We start from the raw sequence: 21262 nt of genomic DNA on the forward strand, positions 1-21262 counted from the left end.
AAGACAGGCTTGATGAAAAAGTATCAGTTCCACTGGCACGTTATTTCACTTCCAACATGGGAAAAATGTCTTAGTGTAATTGAAATAATCTGCTGATGGAAAATTAAGGGACCTTTTATCTGAAACGAGCTCCTATTTCTTGCTGAAACTTGCAAGTTACTTTCAAGTGTGCTAAAATATTTGCATGAGAAACTAGAGCAAGATGTGATTTTTGAAGTGACGTTTTAAGACGAAACAAAATTATTTTTCAAACAATACAGCAAAGATCTGCACAGCCGATCAAGATGATTTAAAATCAATGTGGCAAGCAGAGCATCCCGATGTACAGCTGCTTTCTGTCTCAACTTCTTTCTCTCTCTCTTTCTCTTTTATTATTATTATTCTGAACTATTGTGGCTTCACTGTGACATGCAAGTAGATTAAACAGATTAAAAGCTTCCGCTTTGGCAGCGGCACAAGAATGCACGCCACAGAGGATGTTGTTGTTGTTGAGGGTTATAATTTTTTTCTTTCTTTTTTTTTAAAATGATTATTATTTAAATCAACAAACAGCTAAAAAAAAAAATGGGAAAAGCGGCCACGTCGGTATGAATCTGTTGTTTACAGTAACTGTTAATACAGGCCGCGTGAGCTCTTCCGGTGGACCTCTGAGAGGCAGCGCGAGCGTTTCCTATTAGGCAGAAAAGAAAAGAAACAAAGAGAGAGAGAGAGAGAGAGAGAGAGAGAGAGAGAGAGCGGCGGCGTACAGCGTCTTGCAGCCGGAGCGGGTTGTGGCCGGAGGGTGGAGACTCGGCAAGCGGAGAGGAGGGAGGCAGCGGGGATCTCAGCTGGAGCAGAAACACAGAGAGAGAAAGAGAGAGAGAGAGAGAGAGAGTACGGAGGGAGAAGTGTGTGTGTGTGTGGATGTACTCTGCTCGCCTCGCTCGCTAACTGAGTGTGTGGATACTACTCCACAGCGCTGGATGCGTGGGGGCTTCGCTAAGAAGAAGAGAAAGAAAACCTAAAGAAAGGTAGGATTTAAAAAAATATGTTTCTATGTTTCTCTCTCTCTCTCTCTCGCTTTTTTTTTTTTTTTAAGTGGGTAAATTTGAACCAAAACAGGGTGTGTTCTGGAGGAGGAGGGCTTCCTCGTGTCCATGCTGTCGTTTTGAGATTGATGCCACTGGCTGGTCTGCATCATGGAATCCCCTCCTCCCCCTGAAATCAGTCCCATTCTCCCCGCTTTGAGCCCTGGCTTCATCTCTCCTCTCTCCATACATCAGCGAAAGGGGGGGAAGAGAGAAAGAATGGACTCCCTTTTCTTCCTTTCTTTCTCTCGTTCTTTCTCTCTCCTCGCGATTGGGTAGCCCTTAGAAAGCGAAGCCAGAGGAGCATCTGTTTCTGCGGATGCTTGCAGGCGCAGCAGAAAGGAGGTAGAAATGTCAGTGTGTTGGGTTCAGGCGTAGTGGGAGGTGAGAAGAACCGGGTCGACCACACACCAGCTCCAGGCGGATGTCCAGACGAGGACGAGTAGGATGGATGGTTGGTTGGTGTTTTCCTACGTCGCTCAGCAGACACCGCACGACTGTCGGCTCTCGAGAAATCCAAGACGACAAAACGCAGACGTGCGTCTTCAACCCCTCCGCCCCCCTCCCAACCCCTCCAACCCCTGCCTCCGTCCTGTTTCGTCACAAAGGCATCGTCGAGCCCAGTGGTGTTGCTCACATAGGGCCCACGGCAAACGCAAGCCGTGAGTCAGGAATTACGCAAGCACTCACGTCCAGGCGGGTCGGAGCGCATCTAGAAGACAAACGGCCGCCTGGACCTCAGACCGTAGGAGGCGTCTCGCCGAGCGACCGGCTGTAAACAAGCCCAGGAAGTGATGATCGGCTCTGTGAGAGGGGTCAAATGTCACAGATGGAACGTAGAAGGGATGAAGGAAGTGATTGACCTCTTGACTGTCTGAGTAGATGTCAACTTTAAAATAACAGAACAAAAGGGAGGCAAAAAGCCACCAGTTTAAGGAAACTGAAGTCCTGAAGACAGTGTGTGCAAATGTTGCTGTGGAAACCACAGTAGAAGATGAGGTCCTCAAAGGGACGGTGGAGAGGGGGGGGGGGTCGAACAGGATGCTGCGGCTCGGGCCACTTCAGCATTTGTACTCAGTGCTCTTTGTACTCACAGCGGATTTTTTTCCTAAAGAATAGTTGACTTTACCCTGTGACGATGAAAGGGTTCAGAGAGAAAGACAAAGGTTTAAAAACTAACAGCTGAATCCAAGTTAAGACCCAGTTATCCTGGGTTTTTACACTTCCACTCGTTCTCCACTGAAGCATCCGTATCCTATGACATGAGTCCAGGCCTGGCACAGTGGCAAAGTTTGCTGGATGATAAATTGTCCCAGAAGTTATCGCTATAAACGATAACATTGTTTCTAGACCGTTTTCAAGTGATATAATGACGGCAAAAATAGTGCAAGAACACGTTTCCAACGATCAGTAAGCTTTAAATTAGAGTGAAGATTAAACTCTGGAACTGGAAGACGTTTCAAATATCCAAAACAGATAAAGAAGACAACAGAAATGACAAATCAAATGAATTATGAAGTCTCAGTAAACGAAGTTGGTATCGACTCGAGACTTTTGTCATCCAGTTTTTGGTAGAAAGAGAGAAAAGAGGAAAAGTTTGTTTTAATTTATCATGTGACTAATTGGTTATGGCCTCTATAAGACAACAATTTTCTTTTGAGTCTAAACTGAGAGAGAAAGACTCGTCAACTCAGACCGTCTGATCTGTATCTGCAGTTTTAGGGTTACGGTTTCCAGGCCTCAAGTTCTGAAACTAAAGTCTAACTTCGGATCTCGTCTTGAGTCCCTGCGCCATTTTAAATGCATTAAATCTTCTGGAAATAAGTTCCTTCCTTCATTATGGTTCTCATCTTGCTTCACAGCACTCTGTTGATTTGTTCTCACCTGATTCATGTCACTAATCTCCTCCCCAGCTGTTGTGTCAGCCTGTTTTCTTCGCTCCTTGTCAGTTCTCGCTGTTCGTTACTCCCTTTCAGCTGCTCTCCTCAGGTCCCGTCTCGTCTCTTTTGTCTCCGTTTCTTGTTTTTGTGCGTCGTCTTCATCTTCAGCATGAGATTCCGGTTTTTACATTTGATCCATTATTTTGTGGGAAAGGAGTTTCTGCAGGCAGCGACACACAGAGGGCTGGTTAGAGCTTGAAGTTGGAAGCTGGATGGAGCTGAACATGGGTTGATCCTGGAAGAAAACCTGAAAAGCTACAACGCAGTGATTTAGATCAAAGTATAGTCACGCATTTGAAAGGGCCTAAACAAAGTCCTGACCTATATCCAGGTGAGATTCAGTTGCAAGCCTTGAACATGGCAGTTCACTCAGAAGATGTCTGAACTATTTTCCGAAAAAGAAAAAAATGGGGGAAAAATTTCAATTCATTTGGTTTATTTATACAGTTCTGATTCACAACGAATGTCTCAAAATTCTTTTTGTTTTGTTTTTTTTACAAAAAATAAAAATATGAATTATATATATATATATATATATATATATATATATATTGCATTAATTCAAATTCAGATGCAATCAGCTTTGATTTGGTAGAAAGTTTAAGTCGCCGACTTTGCAGCAGAGCAGCCATTCGCATTGTGCCATTCATTTTGCTGCAAAGAAAAACAAAACATCACAGTCTCTTTGATTTTAATTTTTCCGAAATGTTCGAAAGCAATCGTTTTCTTCCCACGTAGCAATTATTCAACGCCGTGTGTTGATGGAAACATCAAATTCAAAACAGTTTGCCTTAAGGTTTGTGGTTGTGATGTGACAAAGTGCAGAAAACCTCACAAATGCGCTTTTGCAACGTCCTGTAAGTCTGCTGTTGCCCTGATTCTGATCTAACACCGATCTTATCTAATCTTTAAATAAAAGTTTCACGATAATCTAAACATTAGTCCAAAGTCACTTAACACTCAGACCACACGTTAACCCCGAGCTTTGGAGTTACAACGAATGAAAAAGTCAAAGCGATTCCCTTCCAGCACGGACTGAAAAAGTTCTGAAACTTATCCACACCGGTTAGCAAGCAAGTCGGAGCCTGAATCGGTCCGATCGCCTCTCTCTGCAGAACCGAGCCGACCGCTGATGTTTGTAATAACGCCAACGTCTCAAACCAAATGCAGAGACATCCTGTTTGCATTCTTCTCGACAACTGAAGCAGAGAGAGCGTAGCGAACCAAAAACAAGGCTCATTGAAACCTAATCTGTGTCACACAGAAGGAAGTCGAAGCTAAACGTCGCTTCGGTGAGCACAACAAACTGCCGGTTAGCGTTTGAAGAGGGGGAGAAAAAAAATGCGCAGCAATATTTGGCTTCCTCTTTGTTTTTGTGTTTTTTTGTGTCATCTGCAGTCAATATTTCAGAGAAAGAAAGAAAAGAAAAACATTCCTTTGTCACTTGCTTGGATGCAACAAAGAAACGTCACACCAGGCTGCACATGTTTGATTTAATAAACATAACAGAACACATTTGCACTCCCTGGAGCAACGAGTTTCCACCCCGCTGCCTGCCTGACTCCCAGCGGAGGCACCGTTCCCTGGCGCCCCTCTCTCCACCCACCTGCCTGCGGGAAACTAGATTAACCTAAAACACTCACAAACACACAAACACGTGTGTTATTCACATGCACGTTCATGCTCTGTGGCCTGCAAGATGGCAGGATAGGCATGGCGTGCAGAGGGTGGCACAGATGTCCAGGTGAATCGAAGGAGCGAGGGAGAGCTGGTCTGACCGAAAGGCAGAGAAAACAAGAGAAGGAAGTGAGGAAGTGCTCTTAAAAAAGGCTGACGTACACGGCGATGGGTTCTCAAAGATGTTCCCTCTGATCACTTTGGAGGCCGTTGGAGTACAAGAGGGCTCATCGTCATCTTCAAGAAACTTGGTTGAGAGGATTTCAGGTTTGAGAAGTCGGGTACGATGTGGCCATAAAAGATGGACATGGTCAGCAAGAATACTCGGATAAGCGGTGATGTTTAAATGAGTCTTAACCCTTGTATGTAGAAATGGGGTCCAACCGACCCCACACACATAAAACTTGTATCATTTGCCATAGTCCTCTACGTTTGCCTCAGTCCTCGCACGCACAAGGGTTAAGAGACTAAATATCCCCTACACCATTACGTCACCAGTATTAGCCTTAACCGGTGGAATACGGCAGCATGGATCCATGGTTTTCATGTTTTTTACATTAATTGTGGCCCTAAAATTAGACTCAAACTTGAAACACTGAGTTCCTTTAAATCTAGACTAAAAACCCAGCTGTTTAGAGTTGCTTTTGAAATATAATCATGAGACATAAATCAATAATCTGATGTGTAATCACGGCATGTAATGTTGACTGTGTGTTCAATGATCTAGTATTCTAGTATTCTTGTTTTTTTATGACGTAAAGCACTTTGAAATGCCTTGTTGCTGAAAGGTGCTATACAAATACAATTTGATTGATTGATAACAACAATTTTCCAATCTATAGCTAATGAATATGTCATTGTCTAAGTTTATCAGTTTCATGTTGCTAGCTAACAGGGGAGTTGTGTGGACATCAACTATTGTAAAAGCACTTCTTCTTTTTAGGGTGCGCTCACATCCACCCTGTTTGGTCCGCTTTAATCGAACTTTAGTTCATTTTCCTAGAAAGTCCGTTTTGTTTGGGGAGCTCTGAGTGCTCAGTCGGACTAAAAACAAAATAAAAAGCGAACTCTGGTCCGCCTACAAACTTAGGTTTCAGTTCAGTTGTAGTAAACTCTGACCTGGTTTGAATGCTTATGAGAATCCCAAGAGGATTGGAGAATACTCCAAAAACAGGAAGTGAACTACAGAGCAAGGCATTCTGGGTAAATACAACCAAAACTGACGCGAGAGTCTAGAAATGGCTTGTAATCTTTCACAAAAGAGAAATTCTACAGCTGCTAAAATTTGACGCCACTCCATGTCTGTTTACATTTTGTGAAGGAGGAAGTGGCTCTCGTGTCTTCTTCAGAAGTTTTTGTGTCATTTTTTTCTGTGGTTCTTCGGAACAGGTTTTTCAAAGGGTGTGGTTCCCTTCACAAACAAGCCACACCATCCAAAATTGTAACAGGTGCTGCGATTTTGGTCCCCAATCGAACCGAGTCTACTGAACTACCAGGTGTGAAAACACCCTATGAAGGATTTCAAGAGTTTCTAAAGCAGCTATGACGATTACAGCAGGTCTAACTTTTTGAAACGTGACGCCGTTGCCTGCTGCTCAAGTCCCAAAGCTCTGAAAGCAAAGGAGACTCAGTGTCACTCCCAGCATGACCTCTGCAGCGTCTAACAACCTAACAGCTTGGTTCTCGCTGTCCCACCGCTCTGTCTCTGTGCACACGGGGGACAGGTGTCCCTTTCTCATATTCAAGGGCAGGTGGCCGTGCTGTATTACATTCTGTAGTCAATATTGTCTTGATTTTCCTGACAACTCTGGAGGTCAGGTTGAAGTCACTTCTTCTGACTGCAGTCGGTGGTAAAGCCACTTCGGAGCATCTCGTTGGTCACATCCTCACACAGCTCAGTGAATCTGACTTTAGAAGAGTCTGTGAGCAACGTGGTTTTGTCATGATGGAGGACGGTACGGTCACTCGGTCATCACGTTACTGCGAGTCCTGTGACGACGCTGCCTGTGAGTGCTGCCGCATGTTCAGGCAGTGTTGCTGGTATTTATTATTTTTTTCATTATAACTTCCATTCATAAAAAAATCTTGAGTTTTAGTTTGTTTTATACAAAGTAACTCCTGTTTCTTTCCCGTTTACAAATCTTGTTACATTTATTTTATGCCTTTCCATACATGTTATCATATATTTTTCCTATATTTGGCCTGGGATTTTAACATGTACAATTTTATTACTTTTTTAAAAGTAATACAATTTAAAATTTTAAAAAAGTGGTGCATTTAATTTAATTTATTTTTTTTGTAAAACCATCTGTAGCATTTCTTTCTCAAGCGTCAAGTTCGAGTGTATTTTTAAAATTGGGATGATTCGTATTAATCAACATTTACATGCAAATACATGAAAACATAAAAAACACAAAATATATTCAAATACTTTATACAAGATGCACAAATACTTTAAAACATAAGGACACCCTGTACAAACTCCAGACCACTAGATGGCGGTAACGCACAAGTTTACAGTTTTCTGAAACCTCAGATCTTGTAGCTAACGCTAGCTGGGAAACCTTAGAAGGTTTTCCGAGGTGTATTTGGAAAACCAGGAAGTACAACCATTTCATAGTAATGTACTTGATCAAAATCAAATTATTTAAATCATTTTATCATGTCTCACCACAAATTTAGACCTACATCACATTTAGACGTGGGTCACAAACTCATTATGTGAACCATTAACTAATGTCATAAAGTGTGTCATTTATTATATGACTGTTTTATATATCAAGTCTGGGATGAAAGGTGTAAAATTAACAGGCTTCTGCTCCACACTCCTTTTCTTTCTTTTTTTTAGACTTGACTGTGGTGTGACTGACGTTAAGTCCTCTATACATTGTCTACAAGGGCCTCCGGGTGCTCACATAATAATGAATTATTGGCGAAATTACTAGAAAATAGTTTGAACTGCTGTGCCGCTGGAACCAAGCATTTAAAATATCTGACTCATGATTCATCAGGACAGACAGAGTGTCTGCATTCTGCAGCATGAGTTTCAGTAATTTTATTGCTAAGTAATTTCTCCGTCATCTATGTAGCATTTCTAGGAATTTTGCAGCAGTCACGCCTATTTTCAGGTTAGAAGAAATCTCTAGTTGCGATGCTTATGAAACGGAAATTTCTTCCAAATGACCAAAATAAATAAATCTACGACAGCCTGGTTTACCCAGAGATCAAATTATGTCTCTTCCACACCCTAACTCAGCATTCTTCTGCTAAACCAGAAGTTGGAAGCTGTGATACTTTTATAAGATAATCATGCCTTATTATTGTTCACCACAGCAACATGTAAGCAGAAGGAACTCAGTCACCAGTGTGTGAATTGATTGATCAATTTGTTTTTCACAGTGGAGGAGTTGGGGAGGTTAGCGTCCATCTGCAGTGACCAGCGTCAGACAGACCACTAAAGACCAACTAGTCAAAGGACATATGTCGTTAACTTTTAAGTTGGGTTTCGATGTTTGCTGCCCGTTTGCACCTGTCTGTACTTGTTGTTTGCATCCGTTAGTCACTTTTAAAAAAAATCTGGTAACCAAAAGTCAAATACATTGTGTTGTACTTAACATTTTCAATTGTATGACGATCTTAATTTCTCAGGAATAACTGTGCCCTCATTAAAAAATGAAACTGCAGTTGGTCAACTGCACAAAAAAAAATCAATCCATGTGATTTAAGCTGCAATTTGCACACCTTTGAATATGCTTTGATCAAAGTCTGGAGTTATAAAGGTCCAGTCAAGATCCAGACGTAAATACAATCAAAAATTTGTGGATTACGAGTCAATCAGACTGGACTCATAATCCAGTCTGATTGAAATTAAGTTCTGCAAATAAGTTTCTAGATGTATAAAGTTGGTAGATACATCTTGTCTGTATTTTCAAATGTTTTAGAAGCTGTTCTGGTTTACAGTTCTGCTCTACTATGTGTTAGTTTATTACATAAAGTCCTAGTAAAACACTATGAAGTTTGCGGTTGTTAGGCGACAAAATGTGGAAAAAGTTTCAAACGTGAATGTCTGGATTTTGGTTTCAGGTAAATTTATGTTTACATATCCAAGTATAACAAATTAGTTATCCTCATTCGGACAGATACAGCCGTGTTAAAACCAGCCCCTGCATCGCAGCTTAGAGACAATACCGTATTTCAGTAGGAAGCAAAGTAGAACCACTTTTCTGCTGGTTGCTGGTCTGAAAGCAGGAAGTGATTGTTTCTGAATAAAATCTGCCATAGACAGTTGAAAAAAGCGTGAAAGATTTCCAGGTACAGCAAATGTAGTATTCACAAAGAGCCTAAAGATAACTGCGGAGCAGTTGCTTCCTTCCTCTTTGCCATCCCTGCAGGCCTTTTTGCAGGTTAATCACTTGTTCTCCAGGGTCCAGATGGCTTAGCGAGAGACACATTTTTAATTACCACGCTCCGATTTCACACCCCGGGCACGGCGGAGGACAGAACACCCCCTGCCTGGCTGCCGTACCTTTTGCACAGCGTAAAGACAGAGAAGAGGGAGGTATAAATAAAGAGAGGGAGGCGGCGTGCGTAGCAGAACGCGAAAGATCGTCACTCTCTCCACAGGTCAGGAATTATATCTCCGCCAGGATATTTCCAGCCGTGCTTAATCACCCTTTAAGTCAGCAACACCCTGAGCTATAATCACATCAGCAGAGAGCCTCGAGATGAACACAGACCCCCTGAGATCCCAGGGGAGGAGGTTCAAAAAAGCTCTCCAAATGGCAAGGGAAGGATGACGGAGGGGGTCACATTGATTCAGTGGTCTTAGCAGCGGGGCAGAGAATACTGGGGCGCGGGTGGGAGGGGCGGACGGGTTCTGCTCCTTCAATAAACACCTGTCAGCCCCAGAGGGAGGGATGGGAACCAGAAGGCTGGAACACGGGAGGGAAATTGATTTTCCTCTCTGCGCAGCTCGGCTCGAGACGCTTCGCCGGCGTTAAAGGAGGGAATGAAAACCGCCAAGTCGAAGAAAATTTATTCAAGAAACCTGCTTACACGTTCTCGTTTTTTGTTTTTGTTTTTGCGGCAGTGAACTGATCTAAAACAGTATACGAGAGCATCATCAGTAAGCAACACCTCTTTCTTTTTGTACAATGTGAAGACTACAACGATTTGTTAAGACCATTTAAAAATAAAAACAACTATATTAGCTTCTGTGTCAGTGGATCAACTTATTGCGTTTATGTCCAAGGAACGACGACTGCTTCCAGTTCTCCCAGTCTGCTTGAAGAGTCTTTGGTTGAGCAACCAACCCACCCAGCTTAGAGCATAGCCTTCCTTTTTAAACACACACCATCTTAAAAGATGAACCACATTTTAGTTTGCTTATTTTTGTATCAAGGAATATATTTTTTAACAGTCTTGTAATGCAAAAAAAACAAAAGCATAAGCGATTAGAGCGTTGTGCTTCTGCCAGGAAACATCGACGCACATCTGCTCGAATATTCCAACGTTTTCACCTGGTTGCCACACCAAAGTACAGACGAGAGAGAGCAAACATAATTATGGTCTGATGAGTGCCATGCTCTCTGCGTTTGTACGTTTGCACAAGACCTGAACAAATACAACCAGTTATGATCATGTGACTGTTTTGTCACGTGAATTCATATCCCAGGAGAAAAGGTCAAAGTCAATAATAATAGGGATAAGTGTGTTTGCGCAGACCTCAGAGTGACTGGAAGAGTTTTTAGGAACGATTAAAGCACCTTATGCTGCAATACGTATTTGAACAAATGTATTTAGAAGGGGAAAAAAACATATTGGGCAATGACAAGCAAGTTCCCATCTTAAGCTACTTAAAGGTTTGCGTTATTTTTTGAGCAACGCTGCTTGTTTCTTGTCTTGACTCGTATGCTTGTGCATCTAAGAATGGTTTCTTCATGTGTGCTGAGCAGGGCCGGGTTCACAAGGATTTAGGCCTCTGGGCTGGGGCCAGTTTTGGTGCCCAATTCACTAAAAAACATCTTCATCATTTTCAAATACTTCAACATTGTTTGAATGTATAAAAAGACCAACATATTAATAGAACTCACCTGATATCGACTTGAGAATTTATACAAGAGACAATTTTGCAAAACACTCATTCTTCATTAAAAAAAAAAAAGTTAAATCTTTTGAACCCCCAAAAAATTGCCACCCTGGGTTATTGCCACTTTATCACCCCGAATCGGACCAATAGAAACCAGTTAAACAGTTTTCATGTATCCTTAAGGTTCAGAGGTCAAAGGGAAAGGATCAGAGGTCAAAGGGAAAGGTTCAGAGGTCAAAGGGAAAGGATCAGAGGGAAAGGATCAAAGGGAAAGGTGCTCCTTTCACTCTTGTTTCTTCTAGATGACAAGATTTGCATGTTTTCTTAGAAAAGCTTTCAAATTGGGCAGATAATTTAAATTGACAAAGACCCAAAGCAAACGTTGGGTTATATATCCCCAGTTTGAACAATGAAATCATATTTATACCTCAAAGTAGCCATTCAGAATACTGTCTCAACCAAAAGTGCTCCTCTAATCTCTCTAATGTTTTAATTTCTTTGTTATTCCCTAAGCAGCTCTAACATTCCGTGAATATTTTTGGCTTGGGTTTTGTTAATGGATCCCTCTCTGTAATGACGCTGCAATGTTGCATCCTGCCCTGATTTATAACGGGTGGGATTCCCTTCCTTGGTGGAGCTACTGATGCCGGATAATTGGTCCATTTATCAGAGGCAGAGTCACACGTGGTTTACGAATGAATCTGTAAGGAGAGAAGATGGAGGGGAGAAGCTGAACGAGAGGAAGTGGGTGTCGGCGCACAGAGAAGAGAAACCTAAAGGGACAGCTTGACATTTTGGGAAATGTCGTTGTTCTCTTACTGGAAGTTGACTCCCGGTTTGCTTAAGTTACCAAAACAGACATCCGCTTCTATTCTTGTTCTCCACTTTGCTTTGCGCTTATTTAGTGTGAACAGGAAGCAAAAAGAAATCCATATAGCCTTACAAAACGTTTGGTCTAAATATGCACTTGGTGCCTTTTGTCTTTATTCCTACAATCATCTTCAGATTTCAAATATTTCCACTTTAAAGGATGGGGATTATGTAAAACCAACTTTTTTGAGCTTTACATCATGTTGTAATGTGGTAACATCATAACACACCTGGAATGTTGCCGTGATTCATTCATGTTGGTGTGAGAATCTCCTGTGGCAACCATTCAGGGGTGACTGAAAACTTGCTCTCTCAAAGCGCCGCCATTTTTGCCGAAAGCTTTGCTGCAGACTAGCGGCAGCAGCGATGAGCAAACACCTGGTGGAACTGCACGTCTGCTGAGCTCATCATACAAGCTACTTCTCAGCCCGGCGCTCCTAAGAATGGTTATAAACGGCATCATGGAGGAGTATTGTTGTCATGACATGCAGAAGGAGGAAGAGTCTGAGAGCGTTGGAGCTTCTTAAAGAGACAGTGGCTGATTTCAAGGAGAATCAGATACGGCTATGATTCAAAGTCAGTTCTTGAAATACAACTGAAGGTAACATAGTTATGTGATTGTACTATAAAATGGCATCATGTCCCTGGAAAATACATTTAAAAAATAAAGTTGGCCATGTGCTTTACTTCTTCCCTCTCTTCTGACTTTCTATTGGGGGTGACATGAATTAGGGGGCGTCATAAGACTGTCACTTGGGCCAAGAACAAGTCTTCTGTTGCTTTTTTGCATATTTTAGAGAATTGCTATGGATTTCACAATTTGTGAACGCCATAAAATATTCTTGGAGCTGATTGTGGTGATTCAGAGTTAAATTAAAGGTCAGTTTCTGAATAGTCTTAAATATTTTAAGATTTCAGCTGGATTATTCTACACCGATTCTTTAAAACACAGCTTCGAAACCTACATTTTATTGTTACTTAAAGCTGAATTTCTGTTACATATAGAAAAAAATGGTTCTTAATTCTCTCTAAAAGAGAGAATACATTTTTGTTGTTGTTGTGACTTTCTCTTTAAAAAAAAGGGTTTAGAGGAATGTATCTGGAATGCAGGAACAAATTTGTGCAGGAACGAATTTGTGCAGCGCTCTGATTCAGCCTCTCTTTTCCTCTGTTTCCATGTTCCTCCCCGCAGACGGAGAACGTGGCAGACACAAGCCTCTGACCGAGCGGGTGGCAGACACCAGGGCAGGAGGCGCAAGGAGGAGCAAGCAGACAAGGTAAGACAAAGCAATAAAACACGGCAGAAAGCTGATTGTTTTGGTCTTAAAGCATGACTGGTCTGCGAGGAGGTCAGACTTTGTGACCCAACCAAATTCCTGCAGAAATCAGTTTGGTGAGAAAACATGACACATTTTCACTGCAGCAGATGGAGAGGAAGGAAGAGAGGAGGGGGGGAATCACTTTCCACATTAATGCTGAAAGCTGAAACACTTTCCAAACTACAAGTCATACGTCATGTAGTTTAGCCCCTTCTTGTTGCCTTTAGGACGTCGGCCATTCCAGACTGAGGATCTGCTTAATGTCACCGTTTCTTCGGCCGCCTATGAAAGTGTGAGGGAGGACGTCCACTGACGTTAGGCAGCAGGGCGACTCTCAGCTTAGTACCGCTGTCTTTTGTTCTCAAATTGTCGAAGTAGGTTTTGTAGTGAGCGAGTTCGTACAATAACAACAGAAAAACCAAACTATTTCTGTGAGCTGTGAGTGTCAATCTCAAGACGAATACCTGACACTTGGCCGCCAGACCGTGTCTTACACAATTTGATATTCCAGCCTGTTTTCTTGAGGAACATAAAGTAGAGACTGTCGCTGCTTTTCCATTGACTCCATATGGCTGTGCAAATTGGAATTAAATGATAGATTTGCTTAATGGAAACTTTAGCGCTAGAATAAGTTGGTTTTTCAGCTGCATAAAAAATTTGTATTTTTGTCAAAACTGCAATGGAAACACTTTTTTCACATCGCACGAGTCACATGATCAGCAGCTGGACGTTATTACCAATGGAGAAGACGACAGGAAGTGGTGGGAGGGCGACGGCCTGGCATGGTTTTTAACGACTTTTGGCATAAACAAACTTATTCACGTGGGGTTTTAATCGTGTTTCTTATTAAATGGAGGCACCACAATTGCAAAATTTTTGATATTTTTTTTTCAACTTTAGCAGAATATTGACATTGAACATTTGCAATAGAAACGCAGCTCGTGGCATGAACTGAAGAAACACGGTGAAAAGATGCAAGTGAAGCAACACAAGCAAAGCATGTAGCATTATTAGTAAACTGTTCAAACCCCCTGCAAACCTCGCAAACCGCTTCTTACAGCCACATCGTAGCAACGGCTGATCTCGACTGATTTCGAAATAACTCGTCAAAGTTTAAAAGATGTGCTGCAGTTTCATTGGCAAAGGAAATAGTTTAGAGTCCTCTACAAAACGATTCCCTTTATTCATCAAGTCATAAAAGGCAGGAGATCAAACTCTTGTCCCTAAACTTTATCTGGTTTTTACCAAACTCAGAAAAGTTAATCAAAGAACAGCTGTTTTAACTAATGTATTTGTAGACTGAAAATGGTGGGAGGTTTTAGTTTTACTGCATATAAAATCAGGTTTTTCGGTATTTGACCACTAATCACATCTGATCAATTCTGATCTTCACTGACTGATGCGTCTCATACGTTCAGGTTATGTATTCATTATGTCTTGTTAAGAAACAGAAGCAGGTGAAACGTGACTTGCTGTTTACGTTGTAGTTTAGTGAGTATCTTTGAAATGGTTAGTGATTAGATGTAACAACACAAATCTAAAATGCAGTTTTAGTTTACAGTTTCCTCACAATCTCTCAAATTCTGCCGGTCCTACGGTAAAATAGAAAGGCTGCTTCAGCTGTTTCACGGTGTAGAAATTAAGGAAATTACCGTGTGGGAATGTGAAAAGTTGATGTTAGCATGCTAAGTTAGCTTAGCCGTCAGCCCATTATCTTTTATTTTGACCGATGTGGTTGATGCTACTTGTGGTGTCCTAAGACGTGTGAGAAAACATCTGTGTAGAAGCTTAAATTGAATTTTAGTTCATTCAGATCTCTGGTATAAATTATGTTTATATTTCTTATGGTAACTTGTTTATTTGGAGAAAAATAATTACAAATTGTATCTCTATTTCATACTAATCTGTTATATTGAATTACTAAGGTCTTCTTGTAAATTTGCATAGGTAATTGGAGTTAAGGATTTGAGGGTGTGGCTAGGGGGACTTGGTTGGGCAGTTGGAGTGGAGCCACACAGTTTTTTGACCTCTCTCTCTCTCTCTCTCTCTCTCTCTCTCTCTCTCTCTCTCTCTCTCGCTTAAGACCTTTAGTTTTACTCTATTATTTTTTGTGGAAAAGTAACATTTGTACCGTTTTTATTTTTGAAGTAAACCGTTAACTTTTATCAAGAGGACCCAGTCTGGTTTTTTGTCGTTTTCGTTATCAAGTGGACCGAAGGGGAAGTACGGAGAGCGTCAAGCTTATGGCTTCATTATTTAGGAACCTACAAACTGTTTGTTTTTTTTACTGTAGTTCCACAACTACAAGTAAATAACCGACTGTGAGCTTTAAATTGAAGGGACAGATCATTCAAACACAGTTTATTGCTGTGAATTGGGTATAGCTGCACTATGTACTACACTTAATCTTAATTTGTTGACGTTTTATATTTCAAACGTCATGCATTTACACTCAAATGAATTCAGACGATTTATTTGTCCACTTGGATGGAGCTCAGCTGCCCACAAATGTAGATTTTTAGTAGATTTAGTGCTAAAACTCACAGTTGTTGTGCTATTGTAAAGAAACCATAAAGTTACAAGAATGTGGGCTGATTAAAAAACTTCTTTGTAATTTAAGCAATAAAAACACATTTTGATATCCTGATATTAAAAGTGGGACCTTTAGATTCTCTCTAAGAAGAAATCAGAGATGCTCCACATTAAGCACGTGTTATAACTTTACCCAGAGTACCTGGCTGTTAGTTTATTAGTTTATGACCATCTACTTCAGCTAAAAAAAAAAAAAAAAGAGTGAACAGATCTTCAAAAAATGGGCTATTGTGACAGTGTTTTGCGTAAAAATGGAAGACCTACTTCTCGACAGGCATCCCAGAAACCTTAAAGTGTGACATGAATTCCTATCAATAGTCTGAAGATGCGGTGGCCCGTTTCGACGTCCCCCGAGTGATAAAACAGTATCACGACCTTGCTGTGTGAAACTCAAGGTCTGATTTCTGATCTTTGTGCTCTTGTAGTAAGTTTGCGCCCCATTTTAAACAACCCCAGTAAATCTTTCCACTTCCTGTTTGACAGCGTACGCCCGTACAAGGAGCTGTGCTGGTCAGACTAACAACAACCAGGACGCTTCGGCTGCAGCGACTGTTTAGGTTACACGATGTTCGGTCTGCTGCGGGTTCTTTGCAGGAATCCTCTTCGAGCCGCCGCTGGGTTTGCACTGACGACTTTCAGAGATGTTCCAGCTGGAAACGCTTCGAACAAACCAGAATTAAACAAATACGGCCCAGGCTTCATCTGTGGGATTAAGTCAGAGCTTTCTGCACAGAAAACTGCTTTGAAAAACTTTAATAATGGTGGTGTATTCAGTCAAGTTTAGTCCACACTGTGGTCAATTTGATCTTTAGCTTTACATCAGTGTGTGCCAATAGGCGTGGGGGAGGGAACATTTTTGTAATTCCACACGTTATTGAATTACACAAGTCAACTCTTTAATTGTTAGATGGACTATTGCTCTGATAGTCAGCTTTTAAAACAGCGCCATAAGAGTCTATAATGGAGTAAGAGTAACGGCTGTCACTCTTAATTGCAACACCATGTTCAACTTCATGTTATTTCCAAGTACATTTTCTCCCAAACAAACAATGTTTATTGGGGAAAAGCCTTCTTTCAGTCAGGTATCCAGCAACAGGTGGAGGAGGGGAAGCACTGTGTAATTCTATGCTATAGGAGAAAAGTCCAGAACGTCTAAAAATCATTCTGACGTGCAATTAGTGAAACTGAACTGATGGAAAAATGTTGTGTTTTTTAAAAAGAGAACTTTTTATGGCCTTCTCGTTGGTAACTGGTGATCGTCCACAGCAATGTGACCCGACGCTAGGTTTTTAATTAATGCAGTAGCTCCCTCGGCCAGATGAGCAGATTTGCTACCATGGAACATTAATATTCATAGATTGCTCCCCGCTGAGATCAGCACTGACCTCACACTGAGTCACACCACAGCGCACACACACACACACTGATGACGGAGAGCGACGCAGGGATGATTGATCTAACACCACCAAGGAGGAGGATGATGCTGTTTTTGAGACCCTGATCTGTAAAATCGAACGTGGGGGTGTAAATTAGCACCATACACTTTGTAGACAACACTTTATGGAAAGCAGTTCTGAACAAACTAAACTATATAAGGTAACAATAATCTTTGTGGTCAACGACAATGGCAAAAGGCATAGTTTTAAATATAACAGTGTCCACTCTATGGAACATTTTCCAGTAGATTGCTGGGGTACAACACAATCAGATTACAAAAAAAACAGGATGTTTTTACAAAAAGAAGTAGAGGCTAACTTCAGTATCATCAGTGCTAACAGTTTGCCAGTTAGCAAACATTGGCCAAGTGTTAGCAGCATTCACATTGCTAGGGCTTGACACGTTGTAATGTTTTGGTCTTGTCCTTCGTTCAAGAACAACTTCCTCTCTTACTTCAAAATATGAGTCTCAAATATAAATACAATGGCGTATCTATGTCGATACAAAAGATACACACTTTTGTATCTTGGACAATAGCTGATATTCACCAAACAAAGTCAGATGCTAACTACGTGTGAATTATTGTGGTTGTTTAATACTACAAGATTTCATGTCATGAGATTTCACTTCTATGGTCACCTATAAAAAAACTACTCTTTATGTGCATTATTAAGGAGCAGCCCCACATTTACCCAGGTATTTTACAAACACTGAGACTTTCAGCTATGTTTAACATCTCCCGGCCACAAGCAAATATCTATTTTTGTGACAAAACACTTTTCAAAGTGGGTCTGTTTCCAATCAACCTCAAATGTAAGCTGAAGAATGTTGCTTTAACCGCTCTGGGAATCTTCTTCTGTTAAATTTTGATGCCGGTAATGTTGACATTATTGCCACCTGCTGGCGGAGATTGTGTATTACAGCATTTTGATAGGTATCAACTGCAGACCGATTTTTTTTTTCTAAACAAAGGGCAGCAGCAAATAGTATAAGATGCGACTGAAGTCCATGGTGTCCAACCAAAATCAAAAATACATAATAATTTACAGAAACACAGATGAGTCACTATTTGAATAATTCTAAATATATATATATATGAAATATGGTTAAGAAAAGATTTTTTTCCACACAAACATCTATCAGATCACTGTAACTCAGTATTCTTTGCATCATTGTTTATAATCTTGGTAGTTTTTTTTATAAAACCACTTGCACTTCTCATCTATCTAACTACTTTGAACACAATGCTGGACAAAATGTCACCATCCTCTTTTTTTTTTCCTCCCACGTCCTCCTCACTGTCACGGGCTGCCTAGCAACAGGCACCATAAATAATACACGCCTGCGTCTGCATGTGCAAGTGTGTCTTTCCTGGCATGTGATAAGAAACAGGCTATCTGCTCCTAGCGCTGCGTCTTTGCGTGCCGGTACGGTGCTGCTCACAGTAAAATGTTTCAGCCGCTGTCTCCTCCACGCAGGCTGAGCAGGCAGGAACTGAGCGGGAGCGCCCATGGCGAGTAACAACACGGCCAGCATCGCGCAGGCCAGGAAGCTGGTGGAGCAGCTAAAGATGGAGGCCAACATTGACAGGATAAAGGTGAACTATTTGCATGTGTTGAACTGTGTGCATGTGATGTTTTTGTACTCCATATGGACTACTTTTTCTGCTGTGTGATGTGTGTTTTCAGAAACTGTGGACCTGCTTAGTCAAAAAAAAAAGTTCTCAAGTCTCACATATAATGTTTTATTGCTGTGGCATTTCAAAGGTTCTGATCAAAATAAGCAACCTTTTGCTGACAGATATTATTTGTTGTGAGTGGGAGTTAATATAACAACGCTCCCTAACATCAATTCAATAAATATTCAATAAATTTGAATATTTTTGTAAAGGCCATTTATTTCAGCAACCTTATCACTAAGTGCAACACTTACACTTAACACAGACAGATGATTGAAAGCCTTTTTTCTGTTAATTATGATGGTTTTCCGCTTACAGATAACATTACATTTTCCTCATCAATAAAAAAATTTATTTTTGTCTCAGAGATACAGCCTTGTTGAAAAGAGTTTAATACCGCCTGAAATATTGTACATTTTCAAAATGTACTTTATAATCTGGTAAATGGTCCTTATCAGAACACACATTGTAATTTATTGGATATGACTCTTTGCACATATGTCAGATTTTTCGCCCACACATAAAAAAAAACAGTAGTTTCCACTTATCATTAACGTAATGACATTACAGCAATATAAAATTAGTTTAAAAAAGCAAAATCAAATGAAGCTGTTGTTGAGTTTCAGCTCATGTAGCCTAGCATGTTAGCAATACTCAGAACATTTTGTGGCTCTCAGAAACGATGAATTTTAAAACCCAGGCTTATGTACCAACCAATTCGCTTGTTCTAAACCAAGACTAAACACGGCTCTGAACTCTATTGCAAAGCTCACTGGTTAAACTTAATGTGGCGTTTGTGTGTCTAATTCCAGGTGTCCAAAGCAGCGGCAGACTTAATGTCTTACTGCGAAGCTCATGCCAAAGAGGACCCCCTGCTGTCACCGGTGCCAGCGTCAGAGAACCCGTTCAGGGAGAAGAAGTTCTTCTGCGCCATCCTGTAAACCCAGCATGGCCCCTCAGCCGCCTGCTGCCGGCGGGACTTTGAACGCGGACGTTCAGAACCTGTAGAAATCGTCTAGTAGGAGGGCATCGCATTCTCTTTGCCCTCTTAAACGCTTGGCATTTAAAGAGATCCAATCAGCAGAGTAAACATGTAACCAATGAAGGGGGTGTTATGTTTTCTTTTTTTTTTTTGGGAGGATAAGCAGCATGTAGGAGGGATTTGTACTTTTAGATGATGATGGGAGCGATAATCACCCAGCGATATGACGGACAACCAATCAACCGGCCGGGTTTTCAGGCTCTAATGTGTATAAATTTCAAAAACAGATAACATGGCTGTGTTTTGTCGCTCCTTGGGGACCATCAGGTGGAGCACCACGGGGGACACGCAGCCAAAACTCTTGACGCCGCCCGATTATTATTGGAATGTGTTATTTTGCTTGTTTTTTGTTGTTGTTTTTTTTAAAGTTGTTTGTGTTTTTACCAATTTCACCGAGATATCTTTCTATAACTGTATGTAGGTGACTGATGAAGCCTTTATCTTTTGCTCTTTCTTTTCGTTTTATAAACCAAACAGGTTAGTAAAAGCTTTTTTTTAATCGCGGGACATTTCTCTCTGTACACCTTTCTGAAAGTCAGTTTTCTGTGAATCGGACAAATACGATGCAGTTTGTCTCCTTCGGACACAATCCTTCTTTCTACTGTTTGTACAAAGTGACTAGCAGATAAACTGTGCTGTGCTGTGAGTTCGACGTGTTTGTATTTGTATCATTAATTATAACATAAAAAGGACAAACGGTCTTCTTTCTTTCCTCTTAATTGCGCAGGTTGGCTTCAATCTACGGGTTAAAATACAAGAGAGAACCAAAATAAGAGACAAATCAGATTTTCCATTTGCAATGTGACAAACTAAATACATATTTTGAATTTAGAAATCTTATAAATATTCTCATTATGTGTAGTTGTACAAATGTCTCTTTAAAATTTTTGGTATTAGTTTTTTTCTAGCATCCCTCCCAATTGGTTGGCATGTGGATGCGTTTTATTTTTTTTAATTTATTTCTTTTTTTAAATAGCTACATCAAATATAAATTGTACTTTTGTAAATTAAAGGTTGGAAATGTGAGATTATGATTTACCCAACATGTTTAGGGTTATTTTTCAGCGATTCCTTGTATTTTGAGCGCTTCTTATCTACCAGTCACAAAACTTGCACTCCTCATGGATTATGGACAATAATCTGTAATTGGGTCACAGTAAATTGTGTTATGCAACTTGATTAGCAGACTCCTATCCATCTGGCCACATGCAAGTAGATAAAAACTCTTCCTTCTCATAAATCTGGCATCCATTCCAGAAAATTTTATAAAATATATTATAAAATATACATCACTACAAATGTTACATATAGTTATATTACTTGCTAGAACATCTGCCTTTCTAATTACCAAGTGACTGGATTTTTTTTTTTCGTCTCTTCTCCCCTCTTGTGTTGACTGGAGTGATGGCAAGGGCAATATGCAGTGCAGATGCATGCATGGCGATCAACAAAATTAGATTAGAGCATAGGAAAAAAAGGAGGGTGGTGAAATAAGTATCCAAATGACATGCTCAAGATTAATTTCCTCATGCCATATATGATATCACAAGCG

The 21262-nt window shown here is 40.7% G+C and overlaps 1 protein-coding gene across 1 annotated transcript; it reads left to right on the forward strand.

The window, feature by feature from the left end:
* The first annotated feature begins 783 nt into the window (after nucleotides 1-783).
* LOC103458327 (guanine nucleotide binding protein (G protein), gamma 2) lies at nucleotides 784-20356 on the forward strand. Its single transcript, XM_008399013.3, has 4 exons — nucleotides 784-1010; nucleotides 12835-12919; nucleotides 18469-18587; nucleotides 19481-20356. The coding sequence occupies exons 3-4, from the start codon at nucleotides 18501-18503 to the stop codon at nucleotides 19607-19609; spliced, it is 216 nt and encodes a 71-aa protein (XP_008397235.1). The 5' UTR covers nucleotides 784-1010; nucleotides 12835-12919; nucleotides 18469-18500; the 3' UTR covers nucleotides 19610-20356.
* The last annotated feature ends 906 nt before the right edge of the window (nucleotides 20357-21262 follow it).

This window comes from Poecilia reticulata, chromosome 22 (assembly GCF_904066995.2).
Source record: "Poecilia reticulata chromosome 22, P_reticulata-male-v2, whole genome shotgun sequence".
Classification (NCBI taxonomy): domain Eukaryota; kingdom Metazoa; phylum Chordata; class Actinopteri; order Cyprinodontiformes; family Poeciliidae; genus Poecilia; species Poecilia reticulata.

Excerpts from the sequence above, each read along its gene's own strand:
- LOC103458327 (XM_008399013.3), top strand. The coding sequence starts at position 18,501 with ATGGCGAGTAACAACACGGCCAGCATCGCGCAGGCCAGGAAGCTGGTG. Across the intron at positions 18,588-19,480 it reads CCAACATTGACAGGATAAAG|GTGTCCAAAGCAGCGGCAGA; the intron begins GTGAACTATTTG and ends GTCTAATTCCAG.